The sequence below is a fragment of the Alosa alosa genome, chromosome 22 (genome assembly GCF_017589495.1).
Source record: "Alosa alosa isolate M-15738 ecotype Scorff River chromosome 22, AALO_Geno_1.1, whole genome shotgun sequence".
Classification (NCBI taxonomy): Eukaryota; Metazoa; Chordata; class Actinopteri; order Clupeiformes; family Clupeidae; genus Alosa; species Alosa alosa.
The window spans coordinates 12,639,321-12,667,315 of NC_063210.1; the positions used below are offsets into that span (position 1 = coordinate 12,639,321).

General features: G+C 42.1%; 2 protein-coding genes across 2 annotated transcripts in view; one reads left to right on the plus strand and one right to left on the minus strand.

Annotated features, from left to right (window-relative positions):
* Positions 1-2,534: 2,534 nt before the first annotated feature.
* On the plus strand, positions 2,535-14,926 carry LOC125287945 (transmembrane protease serine 9-like). Its single transcript, XM_048234032.1, has 10 exons — positions 2,535-3,797; positions 3,999-4,264; positions 5,588-5,733; positions 5,824-6,103; positions 10,881-10,976; positions 11,225-11,266; positions 12,627-12,792; positions 12,915-13,183; positions 13,816-13,964; positions 14,233-14,926. Exons 1-10 carry the CDS (start codon positions 3,541-3,543, stop codon positions 14,557-14,559), a joined length of 1,998 nt encoding a protein of 665 aa, XP_048089989.1. The 5' UTR covers positions 2,535-3,540; the 3' UTR covers positions 14,560-14,926.
* A 39-nt stretch (positions 14,927-14,965) lies between these two features.
* LOC125287132 (signal transducer and activator of transcription 5B-like) overlaps positions 14,966-27,995 on the minus strand; it is a 38,752-nt gene continuing 25,722 nt past the window's right edge. Inside the window, exons 9-19 of the mRNA XM_048232670.1 lie at positions 27,723-27,902; positions 26,875-26,962; positions 22,952-23,074; positions 22,576-22,668; positions 21,529-21,735; positions 21,189-21,283; positions 20,934-21,076; positions 20,050-20,205; positions 19,708-19,762; positions 19,483-19,590; positions 14,966-17,756 (exon numbers count right to left, since the gene is read on the minus strand). Of these exons, the coding sequence (XP_048088627.1) occupies positions 17,633-17,756; positions 19,483-19,590; positions 19,708-19,762; positions 20,050-20,205; positions 20,934-21,076; positions 21,189-21,283; positions 21,529-21,735; positions 22,576-22,668; positions 22,952-23,074; positions 26,875-26,962; positions 27,723-27,902 (1,372 nt within the window). The 3' untranslated portion in view covers positions 14,966-17,632. The remainder of the gene's footprint in view (positions 17,757-19,482; positions 19,591-19,707; positions 19,763-20,049; positions 20,206-20,933; positions 21,077-21,188; positions 21,284-21,528; positions 21,736-22,575; positions 22,669-22,951; positions 23,075-26,874; positions 26,963-27,722; positions 27,903-27,995) is intronic.

Here is a 27,995-nt window from a genome sequence, read left to right on the forward strand (position 1 = left end):
AGTGCTAGCTTGTGGAATTTGACATAAGAGTGTTTCCAAGGTGTTAGCTGCTAGCCCTTTCCTAGGTTGGATCGTATGGTAGCCGATCTAACACTGGACCTCACCTGAGGCTACTTCGAGATATTATTCCAAAGGGGACAGATAGGCTACTGCACTTAAAACTTTAAACGATTGAACGAACCTTCCCAGACTTTGTAATTGCGACCAGTGACTGCATTGGGTGAATGAAGCCGAAGTTGAAACTTAGGCACATAGACTGTGGGCTCGCCCTTCTATGAATTGAAAAAGACTACAAGCTGCTCCACCGAGTTTGCGATAAAGTAAGCAAGAAAAGGGTTTTTTAAAGGGAAACTTGGCAGGATTTCCCCCTCTGCTGGAGAAATTGTGCATTATGCTATTTCAAACTGGAAAAAGGTAATGATAAAGCACATTGTTTACAAGCTAGCAAAACGGTTAGCATAAGTTCGGTAGACAATGTGGATGTTACAAGGTAAGAAACACGATTTAAAACAAGTTTTTTGTTTCTCACTTCTCTTTCGGGACGGTAGTCTCAATGTTGCAAGGTTGGTTTTCCGCCTGGGGACGCTAGGGGCAGCGGGAAAAGTCACCATTTTCACCGGAACAGGTCATTTAACCATCCTAATGATTTCTAAACGGGTTTTATTACGTTGAAATAGTTGCCAAGTTCCCCTTTAAACTCCCTCGCATCAACAATCTGCCCTGAGACGGTGAACAACTGGCTTCAGGGTGAGTAAAAGGGACATTGGTTCTGTTTTACAGACCCGCTGTGGTTTAGTTACCAGCTAGTAAAAGCATTATTATCGATCTGTGATATCGTGAGTCATGGTTTATACTCTCTATGGTCAGTGCTAGCTTGTGGAATTTGACATAAGAGTGTTTCCAAGGTGTTAGCTGCTAGCCCTTTCCTAGGTTGGATCGTATGGTAGCCGATCTAACACTGGACCTCACCTGAGGCTACTTCGAGATATTATTCCAAAGGGGACAGATAGGCTACTGCACTTAAAACTTTAAACGATTGAACGAACCTTCCCAGACTTTGTAATTGCGACCAGTGACTGCATTGGGTGAATGAAGCGAGGATTGAAACTTAGGCACATAGACTGTGGGCTCGCCCTTCTATGAATTGAAAAAGACTACAAGCTGCTCCACCGAGTTTGCGATAAAGTAAGCAAGAAAAGGGTTTTTTAAAGGGAAACTTGGCAGGATTTCCCCCTCTGCTGGAGAAATTGTGCATTATGCTATTTCAAACTGGAAAAAGGTAATGATAAAGCACATTGTTTACAAGCTAGCAAAACGGTTAGCATAAGTTCGGTAGACAATGTGGATGTTACAAGGTAAGAAACACGATTTAAAACAAGTTTTTTGTTTCTCACTTCTCTTTCCGGGACGGTAGTCTCAATGTTGCAAGGTTGGTTTTCCGCCTGGGGACGCTAGGGGCAGCGGGAAAAGTCACCATTTTCACCGGAACAGGTCATTTAACCATCCTAAAGATTTCTAAACGGGTTTATTACGTTGAAATAGTTGCCAAGTTCCCCTTTAAGTCAGGATATGGCAAGTCAATGGCATTTATTCGTCTAAAGTTACAGACCAGTTTCCATAGTGCACATCTTATCAATAGTTTGAATGTCGTGTGTGTTTCTGCTCATTGACAAAATAGCGTTCAGTATGATTCATGCCAAATTAATTTCCCCTGTTAAAGTGTTCGCCTTTGTTTCACTAGTTTGGTTTCATTTTGTATGAGATTTTGTGACGTAGGCTAGCCTATGATAAATGGCTTATGGCCAATATGTAACTCAGTTAGGCCTAATGTTAGTTTCCTCAGCCATGTCAGCTAGCCTCAGACTCATTATCTGCTATGGCTGCTATGCTAGTGCAGAGTAGCTTACCATGCCAGTGACGTAGCTGATTGTTGACATGGCGGCGCCCGTGTAACAACAACACCACTTTCAACGTACAATTTTATCCCTTTTAATAAATTCAGCCATTTTAATCATTGTACCAATGAGAAGAAATAAAATACATCTGTTATATCACCTTTACTTCAAATTCCAGTTCAGTTCATCTTTAGGCCTGCGTTAATTTAAGAACAAACAAACAAATTAAATTGTATTTTTTTTATTTATTTGTGACCATGAAAGTTCTGTAACGCCTGAATAAGACAAAAATGAATTAAGATTAAAAAAAAAAATAAGGCTAGCCTTCACAAAAATCAGCATGGGAGAGTTGAGTGTGCAGGGTAACCATGAATGACATATAGACAGTGAGCGAGTGGTATAAATATTGGTTGGACTTCTTAAAACCTGGTCTTGAGCTACTTAAAGTGTTGGTCTGGGAGATTTTTGCGGAAAAGTTTATAGACCTATGTAGCCTATATTTCGCGTACGATGCAGGGCCGGCCCACCGGGATAACTCCCGACTGTCCCGATTGCCACTCCGCACTTGTCAGCCATGATAGCATAACTAATGTCACTCCTGATTAAGACCCATGACACCGCCTGCTGCAGACAGTAAGTTATAGTTTTATTGCATTTCCACTGATCATTCCAAGCAGCAACTTCCACACAAAGCTTCTGATTTCACAATAGACTTGAGTTACTCTCAAGCGCATATCAAATGACTGCAGAACTATTTACAGTGCCCTCCACATTTCACATTGGGTAACATTTTGTACTGTCTTTCCCATGTTTAAGAATGGCGTTTGACCTGTGTTAAGTCAGGAAATGGGTATGACAATGCTTGTGTGAAAATACTCATATTTACTGTTGTAATATTAATTATGAAGGTCTAATCAAATGGAACTGCAAAAAGAAGGATCCATGTCTATTTTGCCCCTACAGAGTACAGACAGTGGGGAGGATTAAAAGAGGGATATAAAAAAAATCACTATTGGAATGATACAAGTAACCATCTTTGGGTCACAAAGCAAACATCAGAAGTTAGCTCTAGGCTAGCAGATTATTCAAATGGCATGCCAGGGAAAAGGCATAGTAAACAAGTGGGGTGATCTGAAGGGGAGAATACATAAGGGGTTGGATTTTCCACCTTCCCTCATTATTGTCAATGTGAAACTAAGAAGAAATTCCCAAATGTGACATTTTTACTCATCTTTACCAGGGGTGCATAAATGTGGAGACCGCTGTAACTAAATTGTTCTGTATTTTAATTATCCATAGGCTATAGCCTAGTGTTGAGTACAAATCATTCATGTTACATATTTATTTATAAATCCACACTTATGCTGTTCAAACCCTAATTGTTGTGTAGTTGGTTGAAACATTTGTCCAGGGAGCCATCTCATGTTGTGTTTTCTAAACTTAGAATTTGACCGAAAAATAAAGTGGTGAAATAGAGATGAGTCCAGTTCTATGAAAATGTGTGTGCTGCTATCTCATTACCTTTGAGTATTTAGTTTGGGATCTGACTGTCACATCATCTTCATCTTTTAAAGCACAAATAATCTAATTTGAAGAAACATTTGAGACATATTGGAGACGTCAGTATTCAGTCAATAGTTTATTGATGAAGATATGTGGAAACATGATGAACAGATCATTGACATGGCAACAATCAAAGTTTGTTCTGTCTTGTGTAGTTTGTGGCACAGCTCCTCTCAGCAGCATACTCGGACAAACACCCAGGATTGTTGGAGGACAAAATGCCTCCTTGGGGAGCTGGCCCTGGCAGGTCAGCCTTACTGAGGAACCCTACGGTCACATGTGTGGAGGCTCCCTCATCAACAAGGAGTGGGTGCTGTCTGCTGCACACTGCTTCAGCAGGTGAGGGGCCACTGCATCTTTCTTCTACAGTAGTACACATTTGTTGCTCTTTATATTGATCATATTCACCAGCAGACAGTCAATGTTTTCATGACTTTGTGAAAGGAAGGCAAGACTCGTGGTGACTGTACCTGGACCACATGACACGATGACAATTGCATGCAGTTAATGGTTCTCCCTGTTCATCTATTCCCCCTTCAGCACCAGCACAAGTGGGTGGACTATCCGTCTGGGTCGACAATCCTTGGACGATTCTAACTCAAACGAAGTGTCTAGAACCGTGGCTGAGATCATTCTACATCCTAATTATGATGCCACAAATGAGAATGACATGGCTCTGCTCTGGTTGAGCAGTGCTGTCTCCTTCACCGACTACATCAGACCTGTTTGTCTGGCGGCCAGCAGTAGCATTTTCCACCAGGGAACAGACAGCTGGGTCACTGGCTGGGGAAACATCAGAGAAGAAGGTGACAGTCAGGCGCGTCGTTAGACCTGGGCATTCGGGGCTATAGCCCCGGATCTATCGGCCGTCAACAACAACAACAACAACAACAAAAACTCTAATCGTGAATGAAATAAATAGCCCCGTAGAAGAGACTTTTGTGTTTTGTGTCCATTGTGTGCATTAACAGCAGCGCAAGAAAATCTGACGTGATCTGGGCAGGTTTAGAATAATTTGTTGCATACCTAACATCAAGCTATTCCCCTTCACCAATCCAGTAATTGTGTCCAATATTATACTTTCAGTGATCATTTGAAATACATAGTATTTCATAATAAACAAGACAGCAGTTTATATCGTGATTTACTATTGAATCATGGTCACATGTGCAGTAAATATGGTAAACCTGACCTCGTTTGAGGGGGCTTCTAAGCAATGCATGCTGGGCTTGATTTTGGAACTTTTTCTTTGGGCAAAAGTTTGTGATACACAACCCAAATGCATTGCTTTCAAGGCACCCATAGCCCATTAATTGAAGGTGATGACATCCAAATGTTTATCCCGAGACGAACGCTCACACCTGTGCACTTGACAGAGGTGCGTGACGATGTTTATTCTACAGGCTATTTTAATGTCATATTTTGGGTGTTGTATGTGGTGCACTTTGGCAGAAGAGACGTTCTCCACACGGTCTTTAAACATCAAAATATTCGGAATGCCGTGACGTGAGTCATTACGATTGGCCTTCCTTTTCATTCTCAAAGTAGGTTAAAATGTCATGTTCATCAGCCCGATTTTCAAAATCTCTCGGGGGGAAAAACCCCCCGAACCCCCGGACAAAAAGGACTCAAACTTCGGGGCTCTAGCCCCGAATGTTTTCAATAGCTAGCGACGCCCCTGGTGACAGTTCTTGATGAATTACTTACTGTTGGTTATCCTTTCTGCTAACTAACAACGTCTGTACAGTAATAGCCAACTAATGGGTTTGTACATTTTTTTTATAGAAAAACAATTAAGTTAAAATAACAATTAAGTAAAAATAAAATGTTACAATGGAAATTGGTCAAACAGACTAAAAAAATAACACATCTAGTTTTCTTACCATGATTGGACAAGTCTACCATCAGTATCATCAGCACTTTTATAATAGGGGAACAATGCATTTGCTATTATCGGTCTCACAAAACTGAGTACTATTTTCCAATCGTTATAAGTTCAGCACTGTCTAACATCATCAGTATTATCAATAGGTTAATTATTTAACTCACCCCTTAATCTTAACCCTTTGACTGTCCTGCCCTGTCTTATCTTCCCCCCCTGCTCTCTACTCCACTGTCTGCTCTGTCAGAGTTTCTTCCGTACCCAGGGGTTCTTCAGGAAGTGGAAGTTCCTGTAGTTGACAACAAAGTGTGTGATGAGCTTTTGATATTTACAAAAATCACAGAAAACATGATATGCGCTGGCCTTCGTGAAGGAGGGAAAGACTCCTGTCAGGTATTTGGATTTCTTTCAAGAGTATAAATCTGTTTAAAGATATTGAACTTACTTACACCACTTACACTTTTGTTTTTGTTTTTTCAACAGGGTGACTCAGGTGGTCCAATGGTGATGAAAGAGGACTCTGTGTGGGTCCAGTCCGGGGTGGTTAGCTTTGGGATAGGTTGTGCTCAACCTGACCTACCTGGAGTCTACGCCAGGGTCTCCCGTTATGAGGACTGGATCAACTCCCACATCAGCAGTGACCCACCAGGCTTCGTGCAGGTCATCACCCCTACCCCACTGCTTCCTGTTCCCTCCAGCGGGACCAAAGTCACATGCTCATTCTGCCTCTACATCCTTCTGTCTTTTCTCCTCCTCCCTCTCCACTGATGGGAAATCCTTGTTTATCACAGGAACACAGGACTTTATAATTCTGAATTATGAGTAATGTATTAGCTAAATGTGACATTTGTATATTTCTTTTATTTCTACGATGCATTTATAATATGCCATGTTTATTACTATATACTATATACAGTAACTGCACTGCAATAGACTTATTCTCCTGTAAAATTTCTCCTGAAGTAAATACAATTCTGCTAATACAACAACTTACTGACTGATTCATATTTATTAATATCCTATCAGTAACATACTTAAATTGATCAACATGGATCACATTATTTAAAAAAAATCACAGCAAAGACCACCAATACTTTTCCAAAGACAGCTTACAAATTAAAAACTTAAACAAAGCCTCTTTCTCAGCCATCAATAAAAGCACTGGCTTCTCTCCTCATCCATAACAGTTTGGTACGGTAGTGCAGACTGTCAAACACACAGAAAACGGCATACAGTAGTCAGTAAATGATTCAAGATTATTGGCTCCCTTTGCACAAGTTGAATCACTTCATCACAGAACATGGCGATGACAGATATATGCAGAATATAGCCTACTGTTCATATTCATACAGTATCATATTCATGTCTATGTAGATCATACATATATAGACTACTACAAAAATGTATGATCTTTCATCAGTATATGTAATGAATATGTCATTATATGGTCAGTTGATTTAACATGCCTGTAAAGATACCAATTTGCCTTATTCACCCGGTGGCCAGAACGAGGCTCCAGGGTACACTTGCCATTACACCTCAGTGCAGCAGATGGTGGTAATGCACTCCGTTTGCAAACTGCCAAAAAAAGCAAACTGCCAAAAAAGCTCACTGAAAAAGAAGAAGGGTTTGCTGGCCTGTTCATAGATATTAGAAAGCTAGATACCGCATTGACTGTCGAGTTCTATTAGGTAGCATCACAAACGTGGCCGCCATATTGGTGGGGGCAACACCTTTATTGTCTATGGGCAACACTTGCAGCCAATCACAGACACCTGTCTGATTTCCAGTCAGAGTCACATGCTCCTCCACTGGCCTCCAGTGATTGCTGCCCCCACCAAGATGGCGTCGCTATTTACGTACGTTCTGGAGCCCAATGCGGTATCTAGCTTTCTAATATCTATGGGCCTGTTGTCCACCTGTTCTTCTTCTTCATTCTTCAGTGAGTTTTTTTTGGCAGTTTGCAAACAGAGTGCATTACCACCATCTGCTGCACTGAGGTGTAATGGCAAGTGTACCCTGGAGCCTCGTTCTGGCCGCCAGGTGAATAAGGCGAATTGGATTGCACCTGAGCCCTGTAATGCGGAAAAAGTAAAACAACATTAACATCCTGCCTGTGTGGGTGTGGATCTGTGAATATCGAAACATTTGGAAATTGGCATTGCATTAGACAAGACTATTGCTGTAAAATTATTCTTTCCACACCAAAACAATTACAGGTAGGCCTAGAACACAGCCTTGGTTAACAGTTACTAGTTTTTTTCTATTGTTTAAAAGTATCCCACAGTTAGTGAAACCTTACACTAAAGGAGCAAAGATCAGCCCAGATTTGCAGAACTATAAGCATATTTTCAGCATCACATTGATTTACAAAACTCTAAACACATTTCTACCAGAAAGACTCGGGAGACAAAATATAGTTAATGGGGATTTAATCCTGTATAGGATATCAGAGACAATTTAGGCTACGTAAGATACATGACCGCTGAATGTTTAAACAGTCTTTGGCGTAGGCCCCAGTCCGTAGACTGGTAAGTAGTGTGGGGATATCGGATCATGCTGACATTAGGCCTACGAGCGTGGCAGGGACGAGAAGCATACCCCCTGGTATAGCTTGAGACAGGGACCAACTGGTGGTGGTGGAGACGTCGAAGTCAGCTTACTGAAAGTAAGGAGGGGAATACAGTAGCCTACAGTACTGGGCAACAAGTGAGCCCTTGTCAACAACAGAAATGGAAGGCACAGCGAGGAAGAGGAGAAAGAGACACTTTTTTTTTATGAAATTGAAAACTGAGTCAAAGGCTGAGAATTAGTGTATGGCTTGTTACGGGTGCACGATAGGGGCCTAAAACCCATTGGCTGAACAAAGCTCTCAGTTGCCTGAACTCATTTAGCTAATTGTTTAGTCTGTTGGTACTACCTTAAACCGTTTCACATGGTGAAACACAATTGGTAGATCACACTTTTCAGCAAAACTCTAAACACATTCTGCACTCTAATGCACGTCATCCATAATGGTAAACACAAGTGGCAGCAATTAAATACAAATAGAGCACACAAGTCATTGATTAAACACAACCACTGTTTTCACAAATGATGTGAAACGACCACTATAAGCTAGTTCAGAAAGCAAACAGGTTGTTGAAGGTGGGAATGATAAAGTCTGAGAATGGATAGAAGAAACTATGTGAGAGGACAAGGACGAATGCGTATGTGAGGTGGTGGATGAGAAGGAGGACAAGAAAGAGGAAGCCAAAGAGTGGAAATATCCAATGAAATTCGAGCAACAATCATATGTTCTTGTCCATGGATTGACCATGAGGGAAGCAGGACTGGGAGTGCAACCCAATTTCAGCCAGATTTCTGTGTCCATCATAGTAAGGACATTCAGAGAAGAGAACAGGTACAGTATACTACTGAATTTATTATAATTGCATTTACGGTACTACAGTATATGCAGCTGTTTTAGTATACATTTGTAAAGTTCATCACTGTATGTATTGTACGGCATGAATATTTTTTGTAACTGTGCATCTCCTTGTTGTAGAATTGCAAGGCTGCCACATGCAGGTGGAAGGACAGCTATATTCACTCAGAAGCAAGAGGCCTTTATAGTGGGCATGGTCCTTCAAGATAATATAATACGATTCAGAGAAACCCAGGAACGAGTTATACAAGACAACACACACTTCCAGGGGATCAACGTTGCGAGCATTTCCACAATTGACCATGTCTTCCATCATCACAGGATGAAACAAGTATACAGAGTACCTTTTGAGCGCAACTCACCAAGGGTGAAAGAACTGCAAGCTCACTAAGTGTACATTCAGACACATTTACTGTAATCCAGATTGTCTACAGTACTGCCACATACTGTGTGAATGACTTTACTCTTCAGTACATACAATGTATGTGAATCAGAAGTACAGTAGGCCTTATTGTACTCTACAGTATAGCACTGTCTCTGTACGAGTTACAAAATTCTACATACAGTATATTGTATTTCTACACAAACAATAGGACACTCAGATCTTCCTAGATCTGGCCGTCCGCCTATGAGTAAAGGCCTGGGTCAGACGGGTAACCAAGGACCCAATGGTCACTAATGAGATTGTTCCTTTGAGAAGATGAGAGAAGCGTAAAGAAGGACAAAACAAAGACTGAACTATTTGGCCACAATTCTCAATGGAAGAAACCAGGCACTGAGCTGCACTGATGTTCGTTCTTACACAGACAATATTTGACTTGAAATCCTTGGACAAACACCATGAGTTCATCTTGAATGATGAAGCAGGCTTCAATCTAACAAAGAGGAGAAGGAGAGGCCGAAAAATGATTGGACAGTGGGCCATTGATGAAGTCCCTGGTCAACCATGACGTAGCGTTGTCGAGACAATATTCGTTACCACTGCTATACAGATAGGCTAACACCCAATTTTATATACCTGTGGCCACTGACAATTAATGCTCATTGAGCAACCTTTTTCTCTGTCTCAGTGATGGATGGCTAACATTATCTTACAGTACCCTGGAAATCCAGAGTTCTCGCAAGAGCACAATGGAATTGTCTCTGCGAGACACTCTGGCAAAGAGCAATGATGCACGTTACTTTTTCCCCTTGCATTCCGGGGAACCAGCTAAACTGATGAAGACAGCGCTGCAACGTTGGAGGACAGTACACATTGGTCGCAGTGTTATCCGATTGCGTCGAAGTCTGAAATCATTCAGAGTAAACATGGTCTAGTGTTGCGTCAATTGCGTGCAGTGAGATTTTTAAATGCATGCTTGTTGCCGCCCCTCGAGTTGGGCCATTACATTGCTCTTTGCCAGACCCTTAATCTTTCTAGATTATCAGGGTCTGGATTTTCCAGGCTAGTAGCCTACAGTACTGGGCAACAAGTGAGCCCTTGTCAACAACAGAAATGGAAGGCACAGCGAGGAAGAGGAGAAACAGAAAGTGATCATTTTTGGACCACTAAGTACTGTCAACTGTAAAATCCCTCTCAAAATAAATACACAATTTTTTCAATAAACACAAAATTAACAAAAAGGACAACAAAAGCCTGGAGTTCTGAAATACATATCAATCCTTAAAAAGACTCAAACTTTATATTAATTTAAGTGGAGAATACTGAAACCTTCCATGGGAGGGGTGGCACTGAAAGATGCAACTAAATGAGGCGAAAAAACAAACCCATAACAAAGACGCAACATGATATGGGCCTTCACTTTCTAGCATGTAAGACTTTTGGTATTATGTTATACTGCAACAAGGAGACAGGCCACATTGTATCACATTATTAAGGCCTTTCCAACTCTGTAAAATCAACCTTAACCAATTTATGGACAAATGGATGTACTAACTAGATGCACAATAGAGAAGAGATTCCTGTAAGCCAACCAATCTCAACATGGTTTCAAGGAAATGATGAGTATTTACAGTCTAAACAGGCCACTCAGGTGATATATATGCAGGTTAGTCTGAAGGAGACGCTTTGTGAACCATGGTATCAAGGGGAGCCTAGGTGCCTGCTATACAGGATCAAAAAGGATATATTTTCTACCACTTTTTTGTTATGGAATGGCTGTGATGGCTGAATACATTTACATTGTGGCTGCAATTTTATATGTGCAAGGTAAGTAGGCAAGTAACTGTGGGGTTTTATAATGCTCAGATTGAAATATCTTCAGATAGACAAGAGAATGTACAGTAGATATCTTCAGACTTCAAATCACCATAAATTTGAAATTAGGTAGGCTAGTGAAATTAGGTGGTTTCCAGTGCTTAAAGTGAGGCATACTGTACATTACAGAAAATCTATGCAGCCTACGTCTGTGGCCCAAACAAAAAAAAACTTGTGTCTGATCATGTATGTTGAAATAGGTCCAGCCTCTACAATCGCACAGGAGGTTAAAAGCACTGATGGTGAGTATCAGCCATTATATGGTATCAGCCATTTCAACAGGATTTTATTCAGTACTGACAGAATGTTATGTTTGCTTCCTATTATGACGTATCAACAGACGAGTGAGAATTCTTATCAAATTTTGATGGGAAACTTGCCATTTGGATTTAATTATGGGGTGCATTTCAATTTAGGAGTCAGCTCGAATTTGCCCTGGCCACAAAATTTGAGGCTGGCAAATGCCTTTTAATAGCTGGATTCTGTTCTTTTAAAGTTATTGTGCTGTCAATATTCTGTGTAACAGACACAATAGAGCAATCTAAACATCCCACTTCTCCAGCAGCAAGCAATTTTGATGCAAACAAAATCAACTCAAGCAACATAGATGACTTCACTGTTGATCAGAAATGATTGGGGATTGAACCTTAACACCTGTCCAATCAAGAGACTCATGTGTAACATAAAGGAATCCTGAATGACTTGTGTTGTATGTGAAAATGACCCTGATGAAGGCGCAAGCCGAAACGTTGGTCTAATAAAATTACTGCATATTGAAGTTCTGAGTGTGCCACGACACTTCTTCTAGATTGAATCAAGAGTATCATCGTTGTATGTAGCATTCAGATCTTTCATGACATTCATGTCATACTGGTAGACCTTTCTGGTTCTAACATTAAAGGTGCTTTGCTCTGTTTTTTTACTTTAAATCATCCAAAAAATACCTAGAAATAACAACAGAATGTGAAGAAACAACAGTTTTGAAGCAAGGTCAAAAACGTCTAAGCAAGGTAAAAAAAAAAAGTCTAAGCTCTGTGTTGTCAAGATATCTACCGAAACTGGCAAACCAACTAGTGCTGGGCTGGCTCTTGCAACACCACATTGTACTACACGGCTGCTGTATTAAATGCAATGCAATGCAGTACAATACAAAGTCAATGGAAAAGTCCTGTGTAGCCGCGTTCAAGACAATCAAAGTCTATTGAGTTCCACAGAGATCCTTTAAAGCAACAATATTATCCATCACGTTTATCTTGAAATAACTTCTTAAAAATGATTTTATAGTATACAGACTCACGTATCGCACGCATCTCACTACCTCCTTAGCGTAATTTTTCAATGTGCAGGGCAGTCATAGGACGCTGCAGCACATTGAAAAGGGGTATCATTGTAAAGTGCCAACATGGGGTAAATACTGTTTTTTGCATAATTGGACTGTAAAGCTACAAGAATGTAGTATCAGGCTCACTACAGAAACTGGGCTTCCATTAAGGCGCCATCGTAATTCTGCCTGTTTGGTGTGCCCCATATATATTTTTTATCTGGTTGGATAGGATGGGAAATGAAGGTAGAATTGATAATGTTGTCTTCTCTCTTGTGTAGTTTGTGGCACAACTCCTCTTCTCAGCAGCAGGATAGTTGGAGGACAGGACGCCTCCGTGGGGAGCTGGCCCTGGCAGGTCAGCCTTCAGAGACCCTACGGTCACGTGTGTGGAGGCTCCCTCATCAACAAGGAGTGGGTGCTGTCTGCTGCGCACTGCTTCAGCAGGTGACCTTCAAAGGCATCATCTCTGACAAAACATAGCACTTAAGGAAAGTTAGTAATTCATCTTTAGAACTGTCCCACTTGTCCTATTGTTGTTAAATAATACCCTTTTTGCTCATCTTTAGCAATGATCCCTCGTACTGGACAGTGAAGTTGGGACAGCTCACCCAACAGGTCAATAGTGCACATGCAGTATCCCGAGACGTGGCTGTGATCATTCTGCACCCCAACTGGGACAGAAACACGTTTAACCACAACATGGCTCTGGTTAGACTTAGCAGTCCTGTCTCCTTCACCAGCTACATCCGACCCGTGTGTTTGGCAGACAATGACAGCATATTCCTCAATGGGACAGACAGCTGGGTGAGCGGATGGGGTTACATCAAAGAGGGAGGTGAGATGTTTGTCGGTGCAATTATTTGATGCACTTGTAATCATGGTTAAGGTTATCTTTATGATATTTGGTAGACACCTTTGTCCAAAGTCACTTATATGAATTTCACATTAGTTAAAATAATAGTTTCAAGTAAAGTTGAAAAAGCCTACATTAAGCATATTGTCAACAACCAATAACTCTGTAAAATAATTATTTAATTAATTAAGTGTAAGATGAACAGAAGAGTCTTCTTGAAAGTCCTAAAACGATCACAAGAACAAATTAATTACCTTAAATGGATGGTATTGCTCCAATGACCTTATTAGGAGAAGTATGAGTATTATGTGTAAATATTTATAGGTCATCATCATCTGGAGGTCATTCACATTCCTATCCAGTTTATAGTAGCTATAACAAGTTTAACTTGTCAGGTGACTGCTCGGTTTTCTTGTGTTGGATGGATACTGAAGCCCATAATATACAGTATGCGTCATTGTGCCATTATGTATGAGCAGTATCGGTGTGAGATGCTGAAGAACGAGTGGTGGCTGATACATATATACTATTTAAATATGGCTACCTAAAAATCCAGCAAACCCAAAGTCTGATGTTCTCCACCTTGTCACCTCACCTCATCTCTTTCCTTCCAGAGCCTTTACCCTCACCCAAAGCCCTACAGGAAGTGAAGCTTTCAGTGGTGGAAAATTATGTTTGCAGAAGTCTCCTGGGATCTCAAGCTAAAGTAACTGATGACATGATGTGTGCTGGCGCACTGGAGCAAGGGAAGGACACATGTCTGGTATTGACCGTTTCAAGAGAGTTCCATTATCAGCATCATAGTTGTTCCCACAAGGCTTCCGTTCTATACATTATCCCTTACTTAATGAAGCGGAAGTAGATTGGCAACAAAATAGAACGTTCAAGCATTGTTTTTGTTTTTCTTGTTGAAAGGGTCTATAGTTCAGAACATAACTTGGGCAAGGGGCATGCTGTGGGTTCATCTTGGCATAAACTATATAGTTACATAAGATGTATATGAGAATAGTTTTTTGTCTTTATCGAAACAGGAAGACACTGGAGGTCCAATGGTGAACTACCAGGACTCTCTATGGATTCAATCTGGGGTGGTGAGTTTCGGGAAAGGCTGTGGCAGACCTGGGCTACCTGGAGTCTACGCCAGAGTATCTGGTTATGAAAAGTGGATCACAAACTACACCAGAGGTGACCCACCAGGCTTCATCCGGTTTAGGTCCACCAGCAACGTGACCACTCCTGCACCAGCAACTAGCTCACCAGCAACATCTACAGAAGCTTCTGCCAACAAACCCTCCGCCTGGTTCTCGCACCATGTTCTTTTCTTCACATTCTTCACTATAGCACTCATAAAAGACTGAAAGGGGACGTCAGTCTTCCCGGACAGCAACAAATCTACTGTACTGTAAAATAATTGCCCAGAAGGATCAAAGACAAAGACTTGAATGGGTCCTGATTATAATGACTGTAAAGACAAACACATTATGGGCCAATTTAAAGTATGGGCAAAGTGCAAAGTCGTAAGTCTAACTCAAGTTAAGTCGGCTGAGAGCTTTCTTATAGTATAGAATTGTTATAGTTTATGCAAGAGAACTTTGCTTGTCGACCCACTTTGCATTTTGTCTGCCATTTAAATTAGGGCCTAGTATCCAGCTGTGGTAAAGCTAAAGAGCTTTACATTAATGAAACTGTTTGTTCCTGTTAACTAATATTAGATCATACTACTCACTGATCCACTTTATTGAGAACTCCGTGCTAAATACATGATAAAATATATATAAAACTTTATTTGTTTTCTCCCATCTTACAAGACAACACATGCTAAACACTAAATAAACAAGACATTCCCAAACATCACATGATGGGGGAGTTGATCGATCAACAAAAGGGTAACACAATCTGTTATAAATCATGATTCTCTGCCAAAAATAACACATGTTACGAAGTATACAAATGACAACACAAAGGAGAAAACAACCCTCTCAAGAAAACAAAACTCATCTAATTCAGGCCCTCATCCATAAACAAAAAAATATAGTAGCTTGTGTACATTACTGTTATAAAAAGCATTGTGTTAGTAAAATACTGTTTGATTTAGATAAAATGATTCAATATAATAAGCACTAAGCTAATTAATTTAAATCTAAAGTTAAAAAGTTGACTGGTATTTCTTTTAGGTAATTTATCTTACATCCATCAGTGATCAGCATTTTCCTGAGGCTGCAAATATACAAATGGATGAGTTTGCAAACACAAGTTAACCGTAAGGGGGTGATCCACAGACAACTCACAGGAGTGTGATGTATCAAGGAATGGTGCATTCATAAACAATTAACACTTGGACGTGGGAAATGGCTTCACAAAAAAATAACATGGAAAAGATTGAATGGGAACATCACAGAAACCCATTTGCTAAAAATTACTGGGTAGTTATCAGAATTTTTGGCTGTGGTACCGATTACTTAACTTATTTAATTAGTCTGATTACAGACCTCACATTGTAGGCATGTGCTGAGCTTAATAGTTTCCAAGTTGATGGAGCAGCTAATAAGTGATGCATCTACTGTAAATGCAGGGACGGACCTGCACTTCCTGACCTGGCCTCTGGGGGGAGATGTTGCACTACTCAAGACTTTCAAGACCAACCTCCCTCCACCAGAGTGCAGATCTGACCAAGATACCCTTCTGCACTTTGTATGAAATTGCCAACACAGAAGGCCACCTCACAGCTGAATCCTTTGCTTCATCATAGATCACAATGAGGATATACTCTGGCATGGTGTGTAAGTGCATAGATGCAGTAGCACTATAAGGCCTGCTGGTGGCGCCATATGGCTGTAGTTTCCATTCATGGACCTAGAGTTCAACGGTCCAATCCAAGACTGTTTCCAATGAAACACTGAGACAAAGACTGTTGGGAACTAGCAGCAGAGCACCACCAATATTTTCAGTGGCACTAGCAATCAGCAAACTAGTAAACAAAGTTGCGCAATGTGAGGTAAAACCCAGAATGAACCGCAATCTGCCAAGTACATTTTTCATTCCAATTATTTAGGACTGTGCAAATTGTTCATTCCTCAATTTATAAGAACAGCAACATGAGGACATGAACATGGCTACCTGGTCACTCTGTGAGATAGGTATCAAGTTTACAAAGGATGTTTTAGATCCTGTGAAACAAACTGCAAATAATTTCAAAATAGTGTAGGATGATTTCCGCCAAAAAGCACAGAATATGCCAATATAAGAAGGCATGTAATGGGAATAATATCAGACAACTCGACTTTGGTTGTAGTTCTTGACAAACTTTGGCTCTCAAGTCACACAGGGGTGAGGAGAGAGAAAGTGCTCTGGACAATTATACAGATACTGAGGATGAATGCAAACCAGAATTTGGGCAGGCACATTTCAGGTTAAAGGGACGTTTGGATTGCCATACAGTTTGGAAAGTGTAAGAACGAACAAACAAACAAACAAACAAACAAACAAACAAAACCCCACTGTACTGTACTTTCAAATTAAGAATAAACTCAACCATTAAAATGATCTGGTGAAGGGCCGGTTTAAATAAAATATGATTCTTCTCTACTCTGTTAGAAGCAAGTGCTTTGTTTTTAGTTACTCCTAAAGTGCCTTACACATAGGATACATGTACAACAACAGAAACGCTGCGCTCTGAAACCCATTATTTTCAAAGGCTTGCAGGGCGCAAGAACAATTTGCCGCTGCACTGAACAAAGCACGACACAGGCATCAGCCCACCTCTCAGCTAGCCCTCACACACACACCCCAGTCAAAGTTCAACATTATTGAACTTTGACTATTGTGCATGGTGGTGACTACTATTAGCACTGAACGCAGCGCATCCAATTTGAAAATGTCATAAGGTGTGTTGTATTTGAAATAAACTGTTATGGGCAAAAATATGGAGATAACTTCACAGACAAGTACCAACACAGCTGTGAAGACAAATGGTGTTGCATGTCATACACCATTGTTGTTACGACAAGCTCTAAAAACTGCAGAAGCAATATAATATTGTAACTAGGTATGCCATGTGCAAGTGAAACCGGATCCTTAACATCTCCTTTTGTTGATTTCCCTTTTCCTGGCCTCATCGCAATAAACCGTCGGACTCCAACCCTCTACTTCACATTTAAAGAACAAAACAGAAAAATACATTAATACATAAAAAAATTAGAATTCCCGACAATTTTCACAATTGTCTTAGTTGTGTTGTTGAGTGGAGAGAAGTGAGAAAGGATGCACAATGGACACTCAAAGACTCAGGTAAAAGGCTAGAGGAAGGAACATGCTAGTTAAGAGATCAAAAGGTGTGACGTACATACACTGGACAAGATTTTGGGTCAGAAAGAGGTCTTGGAGTCGCACAAGTTCACTGGGGTGGGACAGTGTGCTACTGATGCAAGGTTGTCATGACTGCTGCCCTCCCCAGCGAGTCTCCATGGGCTGCCTGAGGAACTCCTCCACCTGCCGCGCCATGTCCATGGTCTCGTCCAGGTCAAAGTCGCCATCTGCATCCAGCATGGAGTCACCCCTGAGTAGCAGCACCACACACAAAGAGCGGATCAGGGGAAAAAAATGACTAAAGAAATAGAGGCTAGAGAGATTAGGCAAAAAAAAAGGTGATTAGGTAAAATATTTGGTTACACTTTACTTGACAGTATCGACATAAAAGTGACATGACACTGTCATGAATGTGTCATAAACAAGTCATAAACGTTTATGACATAACGCTTCTGTTATTAAGTGACATTAGGTTTTTGTCATAACAAGTTAGGATTAGGGTTAGGGTTAGGATTAGAGTAAGAGGTTAGGATTAGGGTTCATGTGTCATGACAGTGTCATACTGTATGTTCATTACAACGCTCCAGCGGCAGCAAACTCAATCATCTCCAAATCAACACTTCAAAGACCAAGGAGATAGTGGTGGATTTCCGCAGGTCTAAGCCCACTCTGCTACCAGTCTCCATTGATGGGGTCAATGTCGAGGTGGTAAGCACCTACAAGTACCTGGGTCTCCACTTGGACAATAAACTGGACTGGTCAGCCAACACTTGACGACTCTACAAGAAAGGGCAGAGCAGGCTGTACTTCCTGAGGAGGCTGGGCGCCCTTCAATGTGTGCAGCAAGCTCCTCAGGATGTTCTACCAGTCTGTTGTTGCCAGCCCCTCTTCTATGCAGTGGTATGTTGGGGAGGAAGCACAAAGAAGAAGGATGCGGGGCGACTTGACAGGCTGGTAAGGAAAGCTGGCTCTGTAGTGGGAGCTGAACTGGAGTGCATCACTTCAATATCTGACAAGAGGACCCTGAACAAACTGATCAACATCTTGGACAATGAGTGTCATCCACTCCACAGCACTATTGTTAAGCAGAAGAGCCTGATCAGCTGGAGACTTCGCTCACTGCCTTGCACAACAGACAGACTGAGGAAGTCATTCATCCCCAGGGCCATTGAACTCTTCAATGCATCACTTAAGGGAAGAGGAGAAATAGACTTCTCCGCATAGTCTGTCTGCCTCTTCACCACCTCCATGTCTTGAACTGTCTGTCCACTAGCCCCTTTACCATTGTCTTCTGCCTCACTGTTTGCGTGCTTTATTAGCACAACCCCTCCCTCCATGCCACAGCCGAACTGTGACCACACTTATACCTTTCTTAATATAGTTATTTATACATAGATATATAGACTTTATTCTTGCACTGTTGCACTGTTTGACTTACTCATTTGCACCATCACCATGACACTCATTCACAAAGAGCACCTTACCTTACACACAGAGGACCACAGGCTCAGTCCCTGCTTCAGTCATTGCAAGCGCACCTGTGATTAATCACTATGAGGATACTGTTTTTTAGAATTGATTTAGATTAAGTTTTATTTAGTATATATTTAGTATATTTCAGTCCTTATTGCTTAGTTGTGTTTTTTTATATTATATAATTTTAATTACTTTTTCTGCTGTTAGTGAATGTGTGTGTGTATGTTGTCTGTATGCTACTGTGACCTTGAATTTCCCCTAGGGATCAATAAATATCTATCTATCTATCTATCTATCTATCTATCTATCTATCTATCTATCTATCTATCTATCTATGTCACTCTTATGTCGATACTGTCAAGTAGTGTTACCAAATATTCTACCTCAAGTGCTCCTTTGGAATACCTATAGGACTAGAACATAGGCCTTTATCTGGACTTAGACAGGTGGGTACTGGCCTTTCTCTGTACTTGCAAGGGCAGGTAGATCTCTGTACTTACACAGGCGGGTAGAGGTTGAAGGTCTGTGGTTGATTGACGGTGGGAGACACTGCATGTTCCATGAAGGACGGAGTCCCAGGAGACGGCTCAGGGTTCGGGGACGAGAACCTGGGGAGTTAAGAAGACCCGTTTACAACGCCGGGACACATAGCCGCCTGTGTGTGCTTACGTATGGAACAAGATCTTGGGATTCACTACTACAGAGCATTCCATGCAGCTACTTACTCCACTTTAACAACTTGTTTGATCTCTGGTTTGACATAGCCATCTACTGCTTTTGCTAGAGAGAGAAAAAAAAAGAAAAAATTAATTAAGCAAAATGTCATAATACATACAGTATAAAAAATACATGACCTCCCCTCCCACCAATTCAGGTATTGAAATAAAACCTCAAATTACCATAATATCATATTCTTCATTTTCAAATAAAATGTGTAAACTACAGTTTGTCAATGTATGAATGTCTGTATTTCTGCGTGAGTGTATGCATGCGTGTGTGTGTGTGTGTGTGTGTGTGTGTGTGTACAGTATTTGTGATATAAATGTGTGTGTGTAAGAAATGCTTACACAGAGGAGGTGTGCAGTATCGGGAGAAGACCTCATCTTTGGGTTGGTTGGGGTAAAGGAAAAGCAGGTGATTGAGATCACTGATGCGGTCAGCCAGGGAGCGGATGGAGAAGTCTTTACTGGTGAAGGGCATAAGATTCCACACCATCCTTTCACCTGCCACACACACACACACACAGACACACACACACACACAGACACACACACACACACACACACACATTACTCCAAAATGAATCACACTCCTCTAATTCCAAATGGATGTCAAAACATTCTAGGGCTGCAATGATAAATGGTTAGTCGATTAATCGGAACTATTAAATCAATCCTCAACTATTTTGGCAACCAGTTAACAGTAATCAGTTTGTCATTGGAATAACATATAAGACCCCAGCGATACGCTGCACTATTCTCCTCTGCCACTCATTTATCTTGGAAATCAGAATTCTGCCTCGACAGGGAACCGGGATTACGCTTGGTCGCTTTAGCAGGGAAAAAGAGTCTGCTAAAAGAGTCTGCTAAAAGAGTCGCTAAAAGAGTCTGCTAAAAGAGTCTGCTAAAAGAGTCTGCTAAAAGAGTCGCTAAAAGAGTCTGCTAAAAGAGTCTGCTAAAAGAGTCTGCTAAAAGAGTCTGCTAAATGAATTGATGTAACATAAACAGGGATTAGAGGTTACGAGGTGAAACTTGGTGACATGAATCATGGGACCGTCCCCAATCAGTGTGCCAAATTTCCCAACTTTTTACCATACGGTTCTATGGGCTGCCATAGACTCCCATTGCATATAATAATAATAATAATAATAATAATAATAATAGGAAAACGTAGAAACACAATGAGGTCCTCGCAGCTTCACTGCGACAGCAGGAGAAGAGGAGTCTCTCACCAGCTTTGTTGGGGTTCTCTGCCACCCATGCGATGGTGATGCCGCCGATCTCAGAGTCACTGAAGCGCAGGAGGAAGGTGCCATTAGGTTTGGACAGCAGCATGTCCTGCGCCTGCTGCTTGTTCACGAAGCCCAGGATTGCACTATACACACAGAGACAGAGAGACAGACACACACACACACACACACTTTTAGTTACTGCAATCATTATTGGTTGAGTTTCCAGATTCAGTGCTGCTGAGACAAATTTTTTACCCATCATTCCAGTGGGCCTTCAAGTGTTTCTTCATCAGCTCCATGACCCCATCAAACCACTGCCAGAAGGTGAAGTTCCTGCCTTGTAAACTCTCCTAAAGACAGGCACACACACACACCCACATACAGGTATTGCATTTAACATCAATGAGCTGAAACCTGTATAGACATAACCGCCATACATTTCTTAGTCATTGTGTTAATGGCTGCATCTCAATGTGATGTTAAAAAGGATACAGAATGCAGCCGTTTTTATTAATGCATTACACCATCTTCAAATAAACTCCTGTTTATAATAACAGGTCAAATGGAGCACTGAAGCTTTCGTTAGGTGTCCTACCCGGTTGAACTGGGACCAGGTCATGGTCATGTTGCGGTAGTCTTCTGCGTTGACACCCGTGCTGTTGAAGCCCTTCTGAGCCAGGAAAACCAGGTTCTCCTCAGACAGGCCCCGGTTGCTCTGCATTTCTGCTTTGTACTTCATGTTTAGGGCCTCACACAGCTGGGGCCAAAGCACCTTGTCAGGCACCACAAAGGGCACCCTTCCCTGTAAGAGGACCCCACATGATGGGACGGCAAATATACACTTCAGGATATGCATGTTAAAGAGCAGAATGCTCAGTTCTAATTGGTTATTTTCATCAATCCATGAAGAACAGATCACACACGCATCCTGAGGCAAAGCCACTGCAGGTATTAACATACTGTAGGACTTTTGCTATGTTTCGAGAAAACAGGACACCCACAGAGAATATAATCAAAATACATGAAAAAGAGAGCTGTGAAACGCACACACACACACACACACACACAGGCTGCATCTCAATGTGATGTTAAAAGGATACAGAATGCAGCCGTTTTTATTAATGCATTACACCATCTTCAAATAAACTCCTGTTTATAATAACAGGTCAAATGGAGCACTGAAGCTTTCGTTAGGTGTCCTACCCGGTTGAACTGGGACCAGGTCATGGTCATGTTGCGGTAGTCTTCTGCGTTGACACCCGTGCTGTTGAAGCCCTTCTGAGCCAGGAAAACCAGGTTCTCCTCAGACAGGCCCCGGTTGCTCTGCATTTCTGCTTTGTACTTCATGTTTAGGGCCTCACACAGCTGGGGCCAAAGCACCTTGTCAAGGCACAAAAAGGCACCCTTCCTGTAAGAGGACCCCACATGATGGGGCGGCAAATATACACTTCAGGATATGCATGTTAAAGAGCAGAATGCTCAGTTCTAATTGGTTATTTTCATCAATCCATGAAGAACAGATCACACATCCTGAGGCAAAGCCACAGGTATTAACATACTGTAGGACTTTTGCTATGTTTCGAAAAACAGGACACCCACAGAGAATATAATCAAAATACATGAAAAAAGAGAGCTGTGAAACGGCCTCAGAGAAAGCATTGTCCCAAAGCACGGTGGCTGTTGCATTGTTGTCTTGACTTCCATGAACAATCACGACCACAGGTAAAGACAGAGTCTGAATAAATAATCAAACAAATATACACACTTTATGTCAAAATTAGGATTAAAAAAAAAAATCTTTGTTAGCCTTTGTCTGGCCTTATTTGGAAAGCTGAATTACAGTCAGCTACTGTGATAACTGTTTTGCAATATATGTGAGTTTCCAAGTTGCGCATCTCAGAGTTAATGGCAACACATCTAATAAGAGGAGAAACACTGAGTGAATGCCTGTGGGAGTGTATGTGTGGGTGGGTGGGTAATGGGTGACTGTTTTTTGTTGTTGTTTGTTTTATTTTTACCTTGACATGAAAGACAAGTTCATTTCCCCCCACGCTGAACTGCGACTCAAACAGAATGGTAAACTTCTCCTCAGTCACAGACTCAGTCCCACGCCTGTCCGACCGCTTGATGCGCTTCAGAGACTGAAAGAGAAACCAACACCTTTACACAGAGACGCACAGGCTGCAACAGGTTGGGGGTCCCCTCTATGATACACCCCATCCTGTGGAGACACACCACTGAGACAGGCAGACAGACACAGACAGACAGACACTTTATTGATCCCTAGGGGAAATTCAAGGTCACAGTAGCATACAGACATACACACACACATTCACTAACAGCAGAAAGAGTACAACTAAGCAATAAGGACTGTAGAAGATAAAGAATATACTTAATATACAAAATATACTAAAATACAAATTATACTAAATAAAACTTAATCTAAATCAATTCTAAATATAGCTGCAAGCAGCAATGCGGGGGCCTAGCAGAGCTATAGCAGGAATGGCGCTGCCATGGCATGAGCAAGCACTCACAGCAAGTTTGATTGAAATTGGATAAAGAATGCCTGAGAAATAAGCTCATTTACCTTGTTACAGTGCCCCTAGAGGCCAAATTACACCAATGTCCTTGTGCGTTCTCACAATCAGCTACCATGTCCATCTACCAAGTTTGGACTTCATGCACCAAAGTGTTGTTGAGATGTGAGCTCACTTTCTTTATTACAGCACCCCTTGAGGCCAAATGAGACCACTTTCCGTGCATGTCCTCACAATCAGCTACTATGTCCCTGTATCAAGTTTGGACTTCATACATCGAAGCGTTGCTGAGATATGAGCCCACTTCCTGTATTACAACGCCCCCTATAGAGGCCAAATAAGGCCAATTTCCTACTGTGTCCTCACAATCAGTTACGAAGTCCCTGTACCCAGTTTGCACTTTATACATTAAAGCATCTACGAGATGTTAGCCCACTTCCTGTTTTGCGGCTTCATTGCCATATTTGATTGGCTATCATGGGCCAATAAAGTGGAATTTGAAAAATCTGACAAGTAACTTTTGTGCGGCTCGGTATGAAGATCATCTCCGCCAAGTTCCGTGAAAATCAAATGTTGGTCCAGCTTATTGACCAGCTTATTAACCAGTTCAGCTTATTGTCCAAGTGGAGGCCCAGGTACTTGTAGGTGCTTACCACCTCGACATTTGACCCCATCAATGGAGACTGGTAGCAGAGTGGGCTTAGACCTGCGGAAATCCACCACCATCTCCTTGGTCTTTGAAGAGTTGGAGATGATTGAGTTTGCACCATTGCACAAAGTCCTCCACCAGGCTCCTACACTCCTCCTCTTGCCCGTTCCTGATACACCCCACAATTGCAGTATCGTCAGAAAACTTCTCAGTGTTGTAGCAGAAGTCAGATGTGTACAAGGTGAACAGGACTGGAGAAAGCACAGTTCCCTGTGGCGCTCCGGTACTGCTGATCACAGTGTCAGAGAGACAGTTCTTCAGTCTGATCTAACTGTGGTCGCCTCGGCAGGTAATCTGTGATCCAGGTTACCAGGTGAGCGAGCCCACACCCATCTGCAAGAGCTTGTCTCCCAGTCTGAGGGGTTGAATGGTGTTAAAAGCACTTGAGAAATCAAAGAACATGATTCTCACAGCACTTTTCCCTTTGTCCCTCAGGTGAGAATGTGTCCTGTGTAGAAGATAAGTGATGGCATCGCCTACTTCCCACTTTCTCCTGGTATGCAAACTGTAACGGATCTATTGCATGGCGTGCCTGGGGTCTGAGCATACCTAAGACGAAGTCGCTTCCATTGTCTTCATCACATGTGATGTTAGGAGCCGACAGGTCTGTAGTCATTAAGCTCACTAGGACGTGGCTTTTTAGGGACAGGGGTGAGACATGATGTCTTCCACAGTGTTGGAACTTGTCCAAGGCGTAGACTTAGATGGAAGATGTGCTTCAGTGGCTCCCCCAGCTCAGCAGCACAGGCCTAGAGTAGACTTGGACACAGTCTGTCAGGCCCCGCTGCCTTTCTCGTGTTCAGTTTCTTTAGTTTAGCGCTCTCTTGTTTTCCTGTGATGATGGGGGTGTAAGGGGGGGGGGGGAGGAGTGCATCTGGGATCTGTGTGTCTGATGGCTGTTGACTGAGGTCGCTGTCGCCTTGTTCGCGGATCGCCCGTGGTGGGGGAGGGGTGCAATATCCAGTGATGGTGGGGGCAACGATAGCCTGTGATGGTGGAGGTGACTGTTGCACTGGTATTGAGGGGGTGTGGGGGTGGGGGCTTGGGGATGACCACCTCCTTGATGTCCCCGTCAAGGCTGCCAGAGTCGTGGACGCCTCAGCAGGCACAGCCAAGGAGGCGTCAGGTGGGGTAGGGTGTGAGGTGGTGATGGTTTAGGTCGTTGGGTGTCATCAGGATGCAGAGCTGGAGAGACTGGGAGGCTGGGAGGTAGGGATAGGGCAGGTACGCAAACAAGAGCAGTACCGGAGTCTGCAGGGGGTGGTGGACAGATCACTCCCATTGGAGCTGGAGCAGGGCAGTCAAACCTGTTGTAGAAGTGGTTCAACTGGTTCGCCCTGTCCAGGTCCCCCTCCACAGAGCTGCTGCTCTTCTTCAGGCCAGTTATAATTAAAAAAAAAATAATAATTTTCATGCCGTCCCATGCCTTCTTCGTGTTGTTTTCCTGCAACTTCTGTTCCACCTTCCTTCTGTAGTCCCCCATAGCCTCCTTCAGCTTGACTTTGAGTTCCCCTTTGCACGCGCCTCAGCTATGCCATGTCCCCCTCTCTGTACGCCATCTTTTTCCTATTAAGAAGGGTCTTGACATAACGGACCTGTAACCGGAGGGTTGCCGGTTCGAACCCCGACCAGTAGGCACGGCTGAAGTGCCCTTGAGCAAGGCATCTAACCCCTCACTGCTCCCCGAGCGCCGCTGTTGGTGCAGGCAGCTCACTGCGCCGGGATTAGTGTGTGCTTCACCTCACTGTGTGTACACTGTGTGCTGTGTCTGTTTCACTAATTCACGGATTGGGATAAATGCAGAGACCAAATTTCCCTCACGGGATCAAAAGAGTATATATACTTATACATTGCTGATTATCCAAGGTTTGTTATTGGGAAAGCAGTGTACAGTTCTGGTGGGAACAACAATGTCCATACAGAAATTCAGGTAGTCAGATGTGCACTGTGTGACCTCCTCTAAGTCCTCTCCATTTTGTAACACACTCCAGTCAGTGCACTCAAAGCAGTCTCTCAGAGCCTCATCCGGTTCAGGTGTCCACTTTCTGAAGGTGCGTGTGGCAGCTGGTAGCCTCTGTACTTTGGGCTTGTACATTGGCTGGAGATGAATGAGGTTCTGACTTTCCCAGAGGGGGGAGGGGGTTTGCACTGTATGCATCCCTCACGTTTGCATACATGAGGTCTATTGTCTTGTTTTTCCTTGTAGGGCAGTCAACAAACTGGTAGAAATTTGTGAGTGTGGAATCCAGTGTTATGTGATTGAAGTCGCCAGAGATCACAAAAAAGGCATCACTGTGTTGGGTTTGAAGCCTTACGATTGTGGAGTGGATGACGACACATGCTGTATCCGTGAGAGCTCGGGTGGAACGTAAACACAGACAGCAATTGCGTGCGAGAACTCCCTCGGCATGTAGTACAGACGGAGACTAACCGCTAATAACTCATTATAACATCCTTGCAGCATACGGTTTCCTTCACTGTAACATGTCCGGGGTTGCACCATCTATGGTGCAACCCCGGACATGACCGGACTAATGTCAAAAGCAAACAAGGACTGCACAATTAAATCGATTTTTAATTGAAATTGCAAGTTGAACTAACGCAAATAGGTAATCGCAAAGGCTGCGATTAATCATGGAGCTCGCTACTCGGTCCCAATTGGTTAATCTTCTCACTGTGGTTGACAGCTTACCATGTTTCTGAAGTGTGCACTGAGGGTGCCTGTGGTCTGATGATACTCCATCACACAGTTGTTGTTCAGGATTTCCCCACTGCTGTCACTGTAACACAGAAGTGCTTTGATTTATCAGCAGTAGCCAGCTTGGAATTCTTCCTTCAGGTTAATTAAAAAAAAAAAAAAAAAAAAAAAAAAAAAAAAAAAAATATGATTGATCCTTGTTTTTCCATACTTAAAACAGAATAGACTATGCATGAATTCACAAGATACAGCACTTAACAGATGGAAGATCTAAACAAGGTTCCAAGGCTAAAAGCATGGGTAATTGTTTACCATCCTCACTGTCGTTGACAAAATCCAACTGCTTTAACATCCTTGAAGACTAAACTGAAAATACTAAGCTAAACTGAAAATACTGTGCATAACCCAAGTCCCTGCTTCAAGGCAGTTTTAATAACTGGCAACATGGCTCCTTTGGATCTGTAGACCCTAAAAGGCAATTTCCATTAACACTGCTGAAATAAGGTGTCAAAATAATATGTAATAATAATATAATTATATCTTGTATCATCATCATCATCATCAATAATAATAATAATAATAATAATAATTATTATTATTACTACGATTATTATTATTAATAATAATAGTAATAATAATAATAATAATAATAAACAATTATTAATAATTATAATATTATTATAATGTACTGTACTTGTCTTGTCTTGTTGTATGTTATACATTGTAATGCACCATCATTGTCATATTGCTGTCCTGTGGCAGCAAACTAGTTTCCCCTCTGGGGAATTAATAAAGTTATCCATCTATCTATGTAATGTATGTATATGTGTGCACAAGCTCACTTTCTGGTGCTCTCGTTCTTGAGCAGAGCCTTGGCTTGCTGCTCGTTAATGATGGTGGCCTTGACCTGCGGCGGGTTCATGTGCACGTTCAATTTGCCCCCCACCAGCAGACGCACTGTCGCCGCAAACTTTGTCTGAGTCTTCAGGACCTGAGGAGGCTGCTTCTCTATTATGAAAGTGCTGTCCACACACACACACACACACACACACACACACACATTGACAACTAATAATTCTATAGACAGCGATACAAATGAGTGCCCTGTAACAGCT